General features: G+C 39.8%; 1 protein-coding gene across 5 annotated transcripts in view; it reads left to right on the top strand.

Annotated features, from left to right (window-relative positions):
* The window catches only part of PHIP (pleckstrin homology domain interacting protein), a 61319-nt gene extending 46445 nt beyond the window's left edge, over positions 1-14874 (top strand). The window contains exons 28-40 of one of the 5 annotated variants that reach the window (XM_035109557.2): positions 577-688; positions 889-1001; positions 2907-3062; positions 3489-3609; positions 5127-5252; positions 6454-6526; positions 7994-8044; positions 8421-8570; positions 8967-9119; positions 9742-9905; positions 12085-12344; positions 13052-13213; positions 13529-14874. In XM_035109557.2, the coding sequence (XP_034965448.2) occupies positions 577-688; positions 889-1001; positions 2907-3062; positions 3489-3609; positions 5127-5252; positions 6454-6526; positions 7994-8044; positions 8421-8570; positions 8967-9119; positions 9742-9905; positions 12085-12344; positions 13052-13213; positions 13529-14196 (2309 nt within the window). In that variant the 3' untranslated portion in view covers positions 14197-14874. The remainder of the gene's footprint in view (positions 1-576; positions 689-888; positions 1002-2906; positions 3063-3488; positions 3610-5126; positions 5253-6453; positions 6527-7993; positions 8045-8420; positions 8571-8966; positions 9120-9741; positions 9906-12084; positions 12345-13051; positions 13214-13528) is intronic. The other 4 variants (XM_035109559.2, XM_060272556.1, XM_060272555.1 and 1 more) reach the window with 4 other exon arrangements.
* The last annotated feature ends 1784 nt before the right edge of the window (positions 14875-16658 follow it).

Genomic DNA, 16658 nt, shown 5'->3' with positions numbered 1-16658 from the left:
CTGAACAGATAGTTAGTGCTGTCAGTACTGATCACATATAGGGGAGGGGAGAGAGGACTGAATGGAGAGGAAACAGCCCTCGCCCTCTAAGCCAGGTGAACAGAGCTGGCTAAAGCCCACATGCAGAATGCAGATCTGTATTTGAACTGTTCATGTCTTAGATGTTGAGAAAATGAATGCTGTAGTAGGAGGAAGGAATATGGGCCAAATTTATGGTTGCCTTTATATCTGGAAACAGACTGCTTCTGTCATACAGTCTCAACATGAGATTAGAGGATGTGACACAGACCTCTTTAATAACAAAAGGCCTCCGTGGCATCTTACCTTTGGGAGTATTTTGCAGCCCGCTGAAATGAATCTTCCTTTGTCAAGCTTATCTGGTTGTAACAGTGTCATTAGAGTGCTGAAGCTTTATGCAGTCCTGCTAATGGAAAGTTGTCAGGGTGTTTCATCTTCTTGTTTGTTCAATAGTTGGCAAAACGTACCTCTAATAATATTGGTAATGATTATAAGAAACTGTTAAGATACAGTTCTATCCCTTCTGGAGTAATGACGTGACTTTGTATTCTTGTCCAGGTGATCGATTTAGATCAGTAATTGATGATGCTTGGTGGTTCGGAACAATAGAAAGCCAAGAACCTCTTCAGCCTGATTATCCTGACAGCTTGTTTCAGTGCTACAATGTCTGGTTAGTAGCTTTTGCTTCATACATGGGGTTTTATTTTTCTCTTTTTGTTTTTAACCTCATGTGTGTTTAATTATTAGCTGGTATGTTTTCTACCTGCATTTTGTTGAAAATATTTTTGGGGTAAAGTGTTGATCATCTACATATTCAGATAAGTAATAGTAACTTTAACTTGATTGTAATTTTCTCTCGCTCTCTTGAAGTTGGGACAATGGAGATGCTGAGAAAATGAGTCCTTGGGATATGGAGCCTATACCAAACAATGGTATGTGTCTACTTTCCCCTAGATGTACAGAAAGGAGACAGAACTTACTATGTACGTATGTGATGAACTATAAAGAAGTTAAGCTGATTATGCTATAAAAGAAGGAAAAACGAATCAATTTCTTTATTACATTAATAAAATGTCTGTGAAATAACTAGTTACCTGTTTTTTAAAAAATGAACATTGCATTTTGGTTGCCTGGTTTTCAGAAATTAAAACATTTTTTTGTTTAACTACTTGGAAGCAAACATTTTGCAAAGATTCCAAAACTTGTCCTTCCAATGCATTGCTGGGGTGAATTTCCAAGGTCAGAGTTCATAACACTGCTGGATTCACTGTAATAAATCCTTACTCTGTTAAGTTCAACAGATAATGATATATAAATTGATTAAATTTAACACTTTAGAAGTATTATGATGATTGCTCCTACTCATGAGTGGTAAAGTGGTAGAATGAAGACTCTGTCCAAATTAATTTGTTTATGTAGGTCAGGTGTGGGGAACCTCTGGCCCTTCAAATGTTGCTGAACTACAACTCACATTAACTTTAGCCATTGGTCATGGTTGCTTTGGCTGATGTGAACTGTAGTTAAATCCCCCACTTTGCTGTTGGTGATCACTTGAATTACAGCTGTATGGAGATAGCGGCACTTGGCAAGCTATTTGGGTCCCCAACCCTCCAGAGCTGATTGGATGAGAGCTGCAAGGGAGACGGGGAATCGTGGATAATTGCATTCCTTCCTGTTCCACTGATAAAAATCTGTCTGCTGAGCAATGCTTTTGGATACAACTTTCAGTCAGTGACTATATTTGTATTCTGTTCTTCTATACAAGTACACCCCAAAGCAATTCACAGAAAAGTATGAAAAACAAAGGGAAATAAATAAACATCAGTGATACATTGTTATACACGTCATTTCCTATAAAATACAAATAACATTAAAATACGTAATTTAAAGAATCTCAATCAATGTAAACAATTCATCACAAACAGGAAGAGAGAAAAGGCAAGAGGCAAGAAGTGCTAGTCACCTCCTCAACAGAGCAACTAAATAACTTTCTGCCTTGGTTCCAACCTTGGAGCTTGGAAAAGGGGCAGGAATCTATGCAACTGCAAGAATGTACCCCACCCATCTCCATAGTTCCAAAGGTGGAAGTAATGCTGATCACTTGCCATGTTGAGTGCAGTGAGAAGAAAAGTAGAAACTTCATAAACCGCTTGTTATATGGAACAGCCTCTACTTTTATAAAGAAAAGCTTTTACTACTAAATGTTGGAATTGTCAAGGTTACAAAGTGGTTTAATGGTTTACAAAATGCTTTAGTGTACCCTAGTGCTAGGAGAGACATAATTTCTCCTAACTATAAGTTTCTTTTGTGCCTTCTAACATTATTCTTCAAACTTAGCTACTTAAGAGTCTCATTTTAGCTCTTCCCTAGAAACCCTAAATGCTTAATGCCAGACTCCAGACTGGTTAACAAGAATGTTTATCATTATATTTGTGTAATGTGGAGAGGAATTCATTTACATGCTGACCTCAAGCAAGAAGATTTGCAATAATGTAAAAATAATTATATATATTAAAAATGTAGATTTGTAGCTCAAATGTATACTGTATAGCCTTTCATCCATATAACTGAGTCCAGCCCCTTAAGGATAGATAAGACATTTCATTCTTTAAACAAAAAAACACCATAGCTAGCTATGACTCTGTATAAGTAAAAGGGGAGAGAGAAACCTGCATGTTAATAATGGAAGATGCTCTGTAATGCAGAAATATTTGTTTTTCTTCCAAATGCATTTATAATATTCCACAATCTGTTAGCTGCTCTTAATAAATAAGAGTGGGCTGTGAATTGTTCATATCATTGTGGGTTTTTTAAAAAATTGGTATGGAATTTCTTAAGTTGCAAGGATAATTATATCAGCTATTATGTTCATTTTGTGTCTATTTCAGCTGTGTTTCCAGAAGAGCTTGGAACTAGTGTTCCTTTAACTAATATTGAAAGCAGATCATTAATCTACAAGCCTTTGGAAGGAGAGTGGGGTTCCAGGACTCGTGATGATGAATGTGAAAGAATAATTTCAGGGATAAACCAGCTGATGACTTTAGGTAATGTTTAATGTGAAAGAAGGGAAAATAAGAGTGATTTTAATCATTTCTATCCATTAAGATAGTGTCACATTCCTGCATATTTTTTATTTGGCTTTCTGTATTAAAATTCTTCTCAAAGCACTTACTGAAATTCAAGTTTTTCAGTCCACTTCATCTGTGGCATTCATTTTTATGCAGGAAAATGGCATGCATGAGATGGACTTTGTAGAAAATATTTTTGTGTGTGTTGGTCATAGAATACAAATATTCAGTACCTTACAAGTAAAAAAAAAGTGTCACTTCTATATCACATTCTTACTGAAAGACTAGTAGAATTAGCTTCCCTCTTTAGCTAGGCACTCTCTCACTCAAATTACTGCTGCACCTTAAGAGGATTGTTTCCCTATTACTGATGTAGTAATGACATCTTTGTTTTGTGTTTAGATATTGCTTCTGCTTTTGTGGCTCCTGTGGATTTCCAAGCTTATCCAATGTATTGCACTGTCATTGCATATCCTACTGATCTTAGTACAATTAAACAGAGGCTGGAAAATAGGTTTTACAGGTTTGTTTTAAGTTTATTTTATTGTTGGTGTTTCCAAAAATTATTAGACATTTTGTTTGTGATTTTATATATGTTAGGGTAATTTCTTGGGCAGCTTTTGCTTCTAGCTGAGCTGTGTACAGCACAGATCAATTACTGTGATGTACAATGAAAAGTCAAACTGGTGTATAAGACTTTCTTGTCCTATGGTTAAATATCGCAATGCTAGCCTACTGTACCTTGATGTAGATTGCCTCTTGTCTAAAGGAAATCCTAAATGGCTTATGGGTCCCTTCTTTTCTTAACTGTTTTTCTAACTGAGCAAGTACTTAGGTTAAAGCTGCTGTTCCTCTTGGAACTGCTTAAAAGGAAGCTGCAGGAGGTGTTTTTGATTATAAGCTCATAATTTTATCCCTTTGAGCCTCCTGTCCTTATAACCCAAGCAACCAGAACCAACCAACACAGTACAGTGGTACCTCGACTTACGAAGACGATCTGTTCTGCAGCCGTCTTTGTAAGTCGAGGTGCAGGTGCAGAACCCCCGCGCGTGGTGATAAGACTTCCGGGGTTGTCGACTTCGGAAGTCGAAACCTTCGGAAGTCGAAGCGTTCAGATGTCGGGGTATGACTGTACAGTCATACCTTGGTTTAAGTACGCTTCGGTTTGAGTACTTTCAGTTTAAGTACTCAACGGACTTGTCTGGAATGGATTAATCCACTTTCCATTACTTTCAATGGGAAAGTTCGTTTCAGGTTAATATGCTTCAGGTTAAGTACGGACTTCCGGAATCAATTACACTCATACCTCGGGTTAAGTACGCTTCAGGTTAAGTACAGACTTCCGGAACCAATTGTGTACTTAAACCGAGATACCACTGTATTCTGTGATCTCTTTTCTCTAGGCCAACTGCACTGTTTTCTAGTCCATTTCTGGGACTAATTCAGAGTGTTGGCATTGATCTTTAAAACTTCATGGCTTGGACCCAGGGTAATTATAGGGCTGCCGTTTGCCAGATATACATACCTATACATTTGCAGTGGAGGGCCTACAGTGAGTGCTGCTGCCATCTGAGATAAAGTGGGCAGCTAACAGAACAAAGGCTTCCTCATTGGTGGTGCCGCAGTTATGGAAGACCTGTCCCCAATCCGATCCATTAAAATCTAAATATGTAATGGCTCCACCTAGTGGTCAAAGGCAGGAAGTAGGTAGGTCCCATAATTCAGTTTGTGCCTGCCTTGACTGAAGCAGTCATGTATTAAGCTCACAATTTTTTCTTCTCAGGATGGTTTTATATTTCTGACAATTTGTCCATATTATTAATTTAGCCCTACTTTGAGAAATGTGTATCCCAAAAATTGTTCCAGAAGTGACCCTCTTTAGAAGATTTCAGGGATGTGGAAGGGACAGAGAGGAAGGTTATCAGAAGTTTGCTTGTACAACACTGAACATCACTCTTCGTTTCCATGTCTTTACATATTTTGAACAAAATTTCAAAACTTATTTTTTTCTGTGATACGCATGTGTTCTTTTTTTCAAAGGCGACTTTCTTCACTTATGTGGGAAGTTCGGTATATTGAATACAATACACAGACGTTCAATGAACCAGGAAGTCCCATAGTTAAATCTGCCAAATTTGTCACAGATCTGCTGCTGCACTTCATAAAGTAAGCTAATGAACAGACCCACAGTGCATATTGTGGAAATAGCATAAACCATAGGAATTATTTACATGCTTTTAATCTATAGTGAATATTATTTACAATGTATGTTTACAATGGGTAAGAGTGAACCATTAATTGTTATTGTGAATAAGAGAATTCATTTTTTCAGCAATTACCACTCTTCCAGAAACAACATCCATTGAAGTAGTGTGTTGTAAATTCCATTGTGGACTCATTTAATCGTGTTCTTATTACTGGAAGGCAAGGAATTGGGAATATAGTACGATTGCATCTTATGCGTGATTAATTTGTGTGATTTCAACTTGGTGTGGTTGAAAGCCGGGTAGTTGAAATCCTGCAAATTAATTGCTGAAAGCTTAGAAGCTGCTTGTGCATGGGGTTTTCCTGTTTTGTTTTGTTTTGTTTTTGAGTAGAAGTGGCTTTGGATAGAGAGGCAGGAAAAATATAATCTGAGAAAGATACAAAGAAAGACAATGTTTTATACTAGGCATATTCTTTACATGTTTAGAGGAGAAAACATTGTTAACATTACCATTTAAAAAAATGGCATATTGATACTTAAAACCTTCCTAATGTTGGGCAGTATCCCATGCTCCCATTCTGCCAGTGCAAAAGCCTTGTGATAGCAGAATGGAACTTTCTATCCTCTCCCCTGCAGCTCTGTGCACACCATAGCTGCCAAGTTATCCCTTTTTTTCAGGGATTTTCCATTATGCTGAATAGGCTTCCTCGCGAGAAAAGGGAAAACTTGGCAGCTATGGTGCACACCCTCAAAATCAGCTCTGGAAAGTTGAGGAAACTTCTTCAGAAGATTGGGGAGAGGGAATGGAAGCATTGCACCAGGGGACTCTGCTGGCATTACTTTGGCTATAATCCAATAACATGAAACAATAAAATTTTGTATTGTATAGACATTTAGATCCTGATTTGGTTTTCCATGAGCGTAAGGGTTCCTTCCATTAATAGAAGGGACTCTAATCCAGTGGAGGCTCCCACTGGTGGAAGGGAGAGGGAAGACTCTTCAGTTCCACCTCCAGCCCCCAGTGCCGTCTCCCAGTCTACTCTAGTGGGTCACCCAGTGAGCAAGGAGCTTGCAGTGGAAAAAAGAATCAGCCAAAATTGCTTCCTCCCTGCATCTGTGGCTGCAAATAAACTCATTAATCCAAAGTGTTTTATTGAACAGAGATCAGGCTTGCTATGACATAATCCCACTGTATAATGCCATGAAGAAAAAAATCCTGTCTGATTCGGAGGAGGTAAGCTAACTCAATATGTCATGCATTTCTTTAGAAAGTAGTTATATATATTATTTAAAGTATTTTTCTGCACAAATTTAGCTTTCAGAGAGGGGTTCGGCAATGATAATCAAATTCCTTCTAGTTCAAGCTCCTCATGTTCTTTACAGGAAGGATGGTTTTTAGTCCCTAATTTATTTGAAGTAGTATTTGTGTGCTTTATTCATTGCAACAACAATTTACTTTTAATGTGAATTATGAGAACATTATTTCTACATACAAGCTGCATGAAAGTTTATGCATCACACATACATGTACACACCTCTGTCCCCAAATATAATGCAATTCTAGTAAAATCAAGTATTTAAGCCTTAAGCATTCTGTATGCAGAGAATTTCATTGCAGGTGTGTAGCTTCCTCAGAATCTCTGTCCTTAGAGCCACTGCTATTGTTTTGATGATATGCTGGTACAAAGCTATATACTTTTGCCAGCTCTCTCACATCTGGAGCATAGTGTGCAACATAAAACCCAGTTGACTGGGTCCATAGAGTGCATTTTTGGATAAAAGTGCAGAATTTGGATTCTAGTTTACAAAGAATACTTGTGTAGTTCAGATTAAGCTAGAAAGATAAATTATTGCCTGGTTAATGTTCTTTATGTTAGTACAGTGGTGCCTCGACTTACGAATTTAATCCGTTCCGAAGGCACCATCGTAGGTCGAAAAATTCGTAAGTCGAAAAACGCCACTGGAAACATTTGTAAGCGCACGGCCATTACCCCCATTTGTAAGTCGAAAAATTCGGTTGTCAAGTTGTTTGTAAGTCGAGGTACCACTGTATAAGAAAATGTTGATCAGATCCATAAATTCTGATATAATGTAATTTATAACTGTCCCTATACACGTGTGTGTGTGTGTGTGTGTGTGTGTGTGTGTGTGTGTGTTTTAAACAGTCACCATTTAAAAATTTGAGATTCTGGAAAATGCATCCCTATCTTAATACGAGATTCGTCATAGGGTACTCCTTGTATATAATAAAGTTTGTGCTTATACCCCGCCCCCAAAGCGACTCTAGTAATAACTTTACAGGTATTTGTGGACCTTGTATCACACACTGAACTTCATGCAGGCAAGGAAACGATTGGAACTAGTAGCAGCAGTAGCAAGCATAGGCAGTGCCCGTGGCTGCTGTTTACATATGCTGGTTTCTTAAAGTGTAAAAATATTTTCAGACTTACAGGTTCTTAATAGAAAGGAAGTAGAACAGGCATCCCCAAACTTCGGCCCTCCAGATGTTTTGGACTACAATTCCCAGCATCCCTGAGTACTGGTCCTGTTAGCTAGGGATCATGGGAGTTGTAGGCCAAAACATCTGGAGGGCCGCACTTTGGGGATGCCTGAAGTAGAAGTAAATAAATATGAAGAAGTTAAGTATATTTCAAATGCTTAGTATTTCTGCATCATGTCATGAATATTTTATTGCCCAAAGGAAGAAGAGAAAGACATTAACATGCCAGGCACTTCTACTAGAAAGAGGAAGGTAATATTTGTTTTACATCAGATTTCTGCTTTGGTTATGTATGAAGTGGGAACAAACAAATTTAATAAGGCCTCTTTGTTTATGTGTATCTTCATGTTTAATATTATTTATTATTTCAATAAATGTTAAAACTATTGATTTCCAAATGGTGGGTACCACCAGCAGCCCATCTTCCTTCTCCTGATTTTTACCAGATAGATATTAAAAATTGACTGGGTTCAATTCAAGTAACAGTGCAAGGCCTCAAAATTTGAGAGAGGTCACAGAATATTGTTCTTTCCTTCAGCATTTTTCCACAAGGGGATAATCAGTTTTCTCTTTAATTTGCAAGAACAGCTACTTATTTGATAAGCCGTATTCAATATTGCTGTTCCAGGATCATCAGCCCAAGCGGAGGTTACGTAATAGAGCTCAATCATACGATATTCAGGCATGGAAGAGGCAGTGCCAGGAATTGCTGAATCTAATTTTTCAGTGTGAGGATTCTGAACCTTTTCGCCAACCAGTGGATCTTCTTGAATATCCAGTGAGTATTTTGAAAATATTATGTTCTTCTGAAACATTCACCTTAGAAAACTGAAGTGGAAGAATAATGATAACATTTTATTAAGTAAAAGACAATGATGTTGAGTTTTCAGCAAAATATTATTCTCTGTCTCTCTTACAGGTGTGGTTGTATTTGGTATTTCATGCATTCTGTTTGTTGAGGCTGTTCATCTGCCAGTACATCTGATTTGTAGTACATTCAGAAATTTTAGGCCTTTTTTCCATTGGGGGATTTTGCTCCTAGGCTTAAAAGACAGTATAAGATTTATGGTTTTTCATACAGGCTTGTGCAGTTATTTTCTGCTTTTTCATTAATTAGTAATATAACATTAGATTGTTGAAATCAGTTCATTAATGTTTCTAAACATTTCTAAAGGATTACAGAGACATCATTGATACACCAATGGATTTTGCCACGGTTCGGGAAACACTAGAAGCAGGGAACTATGAATCGCCAATGGAATTGTGTAAAGATGTGAGGCTAATCTTCAGCAACTCCAAAGTGTATACACCATGCAAAAGATCAAGAGTATGGCTTCGCAATTTATTTCTGGATATGTACTGATGTTCTTTAAATGTTGGGTTTGTTGCTAGAGAATGTGTAATTGATTTTAATATGGACAACAAAACAGGTCTCAGACGTTAAATTTAAAGCATATTTAAAGATATAGTTGGTGTTACCTGAAATAATACCTTATTTTGGGTCTTGTGCCTGTTCATGGAGAATCTTGATACAATTCAACAGATCCTTATTCCCCCCCGTCTACCTATTTTTCCTGCACTTGGACATACAGACAAGCAATGTAACAGGAAAGAACAATAGTGTAGATGTGAAGTCTGTGGCCCCTTTCCTGTCCCCATCCAGTGTTCCCCTCTATCCGTGTTGGCTCCTTACATTCTGACCAAAAGCACCTGCTAAGTTGTGGAGAGTACAAGGCTGGGTGAAGAACTGTGCACATTCCTTCTAATGTTCCCATTGGAGTGCATGGGAAACAGAGAATGTGATGCTGTGGAGCCTTATGGAGATCTTCTGTACAGTTAATCTTGCTTCATGTGTCTACTGATTTGTGTAAACTACTACGGGCAGAAATTAACATGTGAGACAAACTTCAATTCTTTTGTCATATTAATACACTTTAATATTTTAATAGATTTACAGCATGAGCCTGCGCCTGTCTGCCTTCTTTGAAGAACACATTAGTTCCATCTTATCAGATTACAAATCAGCCTTGCGTTTTCATAAAAGAAGCACAATTAAAAAGATAAGGAAGAAAAGAAGCAGAAGCAGTTCTCTTTCTAGTAGCGTTGCATCAAGGTATGATACGAGTTCTTCATTCTCCCAAGTGCAATATTTGAATGTTTTACATTGGTGTGGCAGCACTTGTGGCTTCCTTTTATTAATATCGTTCACTGCATAAAAAGATATTTCCTAGCTTACTCCCATGAACAGGCCCAGGGCTAGCTTTGATTCTTCCAGTCCAGTTATCAAAGCTGGCACTATCAAACATGAGGCCACTAGGCCCCTTGGTTTAGGAGTTGTTTTCTCCCTGAGCTTCACCCACACCCATCTGAGAAGATGATTATGATGATAATTTTTATTTGTATCCTGCCCTCCCCGGCCGAGGCTAGGCTCAGAGCGGCTAACATAATAAAAACAACACCATAAGCATAAAAACAGACATCAATTAATTAAAATACATCTTAAAATTAATTCAGACAGGTTAAAATCCAGGCAGGTGGCAATTACCAGGGTGGAATTGAGAGTGGTTAATAATTGCCAGGACCAACTGTTTCCACTGATCATACAAGGCAGGCATCCCCAAACTGCGGCCCTCCAGATGTTTTGGCCTACAACTCCCATGATCCCTAGCTAACAGGACCAGTGGTCTGGGAAGATGGGAATTGTAGTCCAAAACATCTGGAGGGCCGAAGTTTGGGGATGCCTGATACAAGGCCTCCTTCAGGCTTGTTTTATACAAAGGAAAGTAAGTCAAACTGCATTCTGCCCAAAGGCCTGACTGAACAGCTCTGTCTTGCAGGCCCTGCGGAAAGATGTCAAATTCTGCAGGGCCCTGGTCTCTTGTGGGAGAGTGTTCCACCAGGCCAGGGCCACGGCCCAAAAGGTTAATACTTACTAACCATAAGGTAATACTTGCAGACCAGTACTTAAGCAGTGGTTAAAACTTAAAGCCTACTAAAAAGATATTTAGAAACCTAGACATTAAAAAGGTCTTAGCTTGATAAGCTTTAGACATCAGACTCATTGGCTAAGGGAGAACATTCTAGAGTCATAGAACCACAACATACAATGCCTTTCCCCAGTTTGCCACCCACCTAATATACAGCAGCAGAGGCAATCAATTTCTACTGAGAATTCCTGACAAGACAGAAGTACTGTTTGTGGGGGACAGGAGGCGGGCGGGTGTGGAGGACTCCCTGGTCCTGAATGGGGTAACTGTGCCCCTGAAAGACCAGATGCGCAGCCTGGGAGTCATTTTAGACTCACAGCTGTCCATGGAGGCACAGGTCAACTCTGTGTCCAAGGCAGCTGTTTATCAGCTCCATCTGGTACGCAGGCTGAGTCCCTACCTACCCACTGACTGTCTCTCCAGAGTGGTGCATGCTCTAGTTATCTCTCGCTTGGACTACTGCAATGCGCTCTACGTGGGGCTACCTTTGAAGATGACCCGGAAACTACAACTAATCCAGAATGCGGCCGCTAGACTGGTGACTGGGAGCGGCCACCGAGACCACATAACACCGGTCCTGAAAGACCTACATTGGCTCCCAGTACGTTTCCGAGCACAATTCAAAGTGTTGGTGTTGACCTTTAAAGCCCTAAACGGCCTCGGTCCGGTATACCTGAAGGAGCATCTCCACCCCCATCGTTCTGCCCGGACACTGAGGTCCAGCTCCGAGGGCCTTCTGGCGGTTCCCTCACTACGAGAAGCCAAGTTACAGGGAACCAGGCAGAGGGCCTTCTCGGTAGTGGCACCCACTCTGTGGAATGCCCTCCCACTAGAGGTCAAAGAGAACAACAATTACCAGACCTTTAGAAGGCATATCAAGGCAGCCCTGTTTAGGGAAGCTTTTAATGTTTGATGGATTTCTGTATTTTAATGTTTGATGGATTTCTGTATTTTAGAATTTCTGTTTTGTTGGAAGCCGCCCAGAGTGGCTGGGGGAACCCGGCCAGATGGGCCGGGTATAAATAATAAATTATTATTATTATTATAATGCTAAGACCTGGGCAGGTTCATGTGGGATGAGGCAGTTCCTTGGATACTTGTGGCCCAAGCCATTTAGGCCTTTAAAGGTTACAATCAGCATTTGAATTGCTGAAGAGGCATTGAGAGAGATGTGTGTGAGTGAATTGGACCACATAAAGACAAACTGGCTTATGGATAGAATTAGTTGATAACCAGGGCCTATTGCTATTACATACTTTGCACTATAAAATAGCATGAGTTGTCAGACTTGTCATCTGTTTGTAGTCCGGACAGGAAACGAAAAATAATAAAACCACAGCTGAAAGCTGAACCCCCTGCTAAACCTTTGCCCTCTGCACCGTCACGTTCAACATCCCTGAGAAACACTGCTGCTCAGATGAATGGAAAAGCAGATGTGACTTTGGTCCGAACAAGGAGTACCAGGGCAGTAGCAGAAATGGCTGTTAATGAACAACCATCTACTTCTTCAGGAGGAAAGCCTACAACTGTGAAACCTAGTGCTACTGTTACATCAGGTAAATCAGGTGGGTAAACTTATTAATAAGTGGTACAGATCTGGAACCTAAAATATTATGGCTTCCACTGCAGATGCAACATCACATTTATATGTTCGTATTTAGATTAGGAAGACTAGGAATGCAATCCCTAAATGAAGTGGGGTTGGGGATGCAAAGGGGAAGTTTTACTGCTACTTCAAAAGGCCTGTCGGGGGTGGGGTGGGGGGTTCAAGGCAGCAGACTTGTCTTTTTTCCTTCACTATGTAAAATTTTCATTTCTGACCCCTTTCCCATTGCAGATTCCAATGGAGGCAAATTTAGTTGTCAGCTGCAGGCTTGTAGAGAGAGGGCCTGATTTCAGCACTTCTCTAATGAATGTAGGGACTTTGGGTACTACCTCCCCCTCCCAAATACACTATTTTGGGGCCTAATGCCAGCTACTTCTTGTCAAAGTACCATTGTGGACATGTCCCAATATTCTTCAGTAGCAGAGAGCCATGTCTCCTTCCAGACCCTATACAGTCAGCAGATTTGGGGGTTGTGTAAATCGTGGAAGTATAGAAAACCATAGAGTGAGGATAAATGGGTGAAATAATATTAAATAGAACCCCTCAACAATGTTTTGTTGAAAATATATTTCAGAAGAAATAAGGTATGTATTTATTTGGCCAACAAATATATAGTAATTGAAAATCTTGTTTAAAACTTACCTCTTGCTCTCTGTTGTCTCCCAGTACTAGAGGATTCCACCAAACATTCCAAGAACCAGAATATTTTATCAGTCCATAATCAAACCAATTATACTCATAACACTAGGAATAATACTGCAAGAGAAAATGTGGAGAAGGATAAACAAATTAAACGTAAACCAAAATCTTCCACTCTCAGCCCACAAGGTAAGCTTCTTGTAGTTTTAAATGTTGGTTATTATGGAATATATAATAATGTGCTGCAGTTTTAGATTGATTAAAAGTAATTCCCACTAAGTAATTTATAAGGCAAGTTTTTAGTTTATCAGTTTACAGCCCTGATTAATACTAGAAAATGTTACGGGTTTTTTTGTGTTTAATCATTCAGATGAGTCTCATTTGTATGCAACTAAATTGAGGCCTGATTGGTCCTATACTTAGGATTGCTCTGCACTCAAGTTATTATTTGTTTGCAAAGGAGATGGGTAATGCAATCACTGACATGTTACTCTGTCTTTATAGCAGATTGCAAGAATAATGTCATGGCTTTGGCATCAGGAAGCATCCAGGTAAATGGACATGGGGGACAGTCTTCAAAGCCTATGTTTAAGAGGGGTCCTGGACGGAAACCCAAGATTGAAACAAACAACAATAGTTGTGAAGTGGTGCACAAGAAAAGAGGGAGGAAACCAAAAAACCTATTACTTGCTCAGCAAAAGAATTTAGGGCAGAACACAATCCAAACTGCTAAAGACTTAACACCACCACCACCACCACCACCAGAGGAAGCATCTGTTTCCACTGCATGCAATTCTCTCTCTGAAAATAATGTGAAGGAAGACTTGCTGCAAAGAAAAGGGCGTGGAGGCAGAAAGCCTAAAAGAAAGCCAGAGGCCCAAGAGCCAGGATTAGAACTTGCGTTTTCTGCAGATCCTAAGATTCAGACGAGAAGCAAGAGAAAAAAGACAGAAGAGCCTATTGTAGAAGAGCATGAAGAACTTAAAGATTCTGAACCCCACATGAGAACTAGAAATCAGGGTAGGAGGACAGCTTTTTACAATGAAGATGACTCGGAGGAGGAGCAAAGACAACTATTGTTTGAAGACACCTCTTTGACTTTTGGGACATCTAGCAGAGGCAGAGTCCGCAAGTTGACTGAAAAAGCAAAGGCTAATCTCATTGGTTGGTAACCAGCATTTAAAAATGCTAATGAACAGGTACAGCTGAGGAAGTGGTAGAACTAAGGATATCTGCTTTCTGCTGCTATTTACAAATGAGAATACGTTCTGATTTGGAAAAAATATAGCAAAAACAAACTGAACATTTCTTTGAAAGAAGTATGTATTTTAAACTTTTGCTATTTATTGCTCTCCAAGTAGGTTATACATTTCAATTCACTTTGTTCAGTTGGTATTGAAGATTGTATAAATGGAAATTCTTGATTTGCAGAAATGTTACTGTAATTTTGGACAGTCAGTAACCTCTATTTGATTAAAATTGATAGAATTTTTAATGTAACAGACTGAGAACAGAACTCCTATTTTTGAATGAGCAAGGTACAGTACATTTGTATAGAGTGTAGTATCTGTGTTTTGCAGGATATTAGCAGAGAGTGGCAGTAAATGCCATTGAGAACAAATGCAAAATTCCAAACATTGCTAATAAGATGTTTAATTTCAGTAGTAATTGGGCACACAGCTTTGTACAAACAAACCTAGAGCAGCTTGTTGGTTTATCTACCGTGTTTCTCATATTTTAAGACATGTCTTATTTTTTTTTTTCCGAAGAAAATAAGCCTATGGCTTATTTTCGGGGGTGTCTAATTTTTTGCCGAGCCACGACTGAGCGGGAACCAGCAAAGGCAGCAGCCCGCCGCCGGCTTGGAGCTCGGCAACGTGCGCGCTGCTGCCTTTGCCAGCTCCCGCTCTGTTGGAGCTCGGCAAAGCGCCGCTGCTACGGTACCTTTGCCGGCTCGAGCTCCAAGCCGGCGGCGGGCTGCTGCTTCGCGGCTTCTCCTCCTCCTCCTTCTCCTCACTGCCGCCTTTTTCGGGCTCCAGCTCCTTCTTCCCCACAGGCTCCTCCGCGGAAGGCCCGTCCAGCAGCTCGGCCTCTGAGTCGCCGCTGCTGCTGCCGCCTCTTTCTCCTTCTCCGCCGCCGCCGGGCTCTCCTCCTCCGGGCCCCTCGTCCTGGGCGGGAAGAGCGGTGGCGGGGTTCTCGGCGGCCGCCAGGCTCTCCTGGGTCTCCTGCCTTCCCGCTCGCCTCACACGCGCGGCACACGAACAGGCAAGGCGGCGCGCTGGGCCGAAAAGGGGGAGGGAGGGGGGAGGGTGAGCGCAGACGCGCGCGCAGGGGAGGCTCCCTCTCACCGGGCCATGTGCGCGAGAGCGGACCCGGCGGCGAGTCTCGCGAGAGGGGGCAGGGAAATTGAGCGGGACAGCAGCAGCCCGCCGCCGGCTTGGAGCTCGGCAAAGCGCGCACTGCTGCCTTTGCCGGGTCCTGCTCATGTCTTATTTTTGGGGTATGCCTTATATTTCGCAAGGTCTTGAAAATCCTGCCATGCCTTATTTTTTAGGGATGCCTTAAAATATGAGAAACACGGTAGGTTCAGCCAGAGAGAGAAATCACACTATGTAGATATATATATCCACATTGGAAGAAGTTTGACTAATATGTCTAATTTTTCAGACCTTCATTCTCGTATCAATCAAATCTCTGTTTATTGTGCCAAAGACTGAAAACCGGTGCAGTAGAAAAGTTTTTAGTGTCAGTGCAGCATACATTTTTCGATTATGCTTATGAATCTATGTTCTAAATATACACTGTTCTGAAAAATTATCTCTACTGGTACTTTGTAGTAAAAACAATTAATGCACTGGTGGGATCCTTAGGCAAAATGTATAATTGGGTTAAAGGATTCAAGGAAACTGCAGGAAAAGTGTGAGATTCTTATGTTTACGATGTGATCAGATCGATAGTTTATACAAATTGTGTTAAAACTAACTAAAATTTTGAAAAAGTGTGTGTATGTATATATTATGTACACAAGTGCATAAATATATACAATATTACCCAGGAATATTTTTTTTCAGGATTTTTTAGATAATACTAGATAAAATTTTAAAATGTCATACTTTTATTTTAAGGGGAAGATTGGTTATTTTCAATTATTAAAGATAAAAAGGCCAAATCACTTTTTATGCAATCATGTTTTATACAGTGTTCTCATTGCACATTGTTTTTCTGCACTTTTTACAGTGTACTTATCAAGCTGACATAAGTCAATATATACACCCTAAAGGAAAATCCCACTTAATGATTGTGCCTTGTAGTCTATTATTTCGTGCATCTTTAGTAAACTTAAGTTGTCTATTGTAAATGACTATATGACTTAGGGGAATGTATTGCTGTATGTACTGCTATGGAAAAAGAAACAGTTATTTATTTGTTTATGGTACATTTACTTATTTTATACCTTTAAAACAAAGTTTGTGTTACAACAAACTTTAATACCATTTCCGTTGTTTGAAAGTATAGTCCAGTTTAAAAGAAAACAAAATACATCTTTAAACAGTTGCATGGTACAAAAATGTAACCATACTTTTCATTTAACACCCTTTGGGAGAAGTAAGCCTCGATCTAGAGTTTCAGATGT

The sequence above is a fragment of the Zootoca vivipara genome, chromosome 3 (genome assembly GCF_963506605.1).
Source record: "Zootoca vivipara chromosome 3, rZooViv1.1, whole genome shotgun sequence".
NCBI lineage: Eukaryota > Metazoa > Chordata > Lepidosauria > Squamata > Lacertidae > Zootoca > Zootoca vivipara.
Note: the sequence above shows the minus strand (reverse complement) of the source record. Positions and strands in the feature narration are given on the sequence as shown.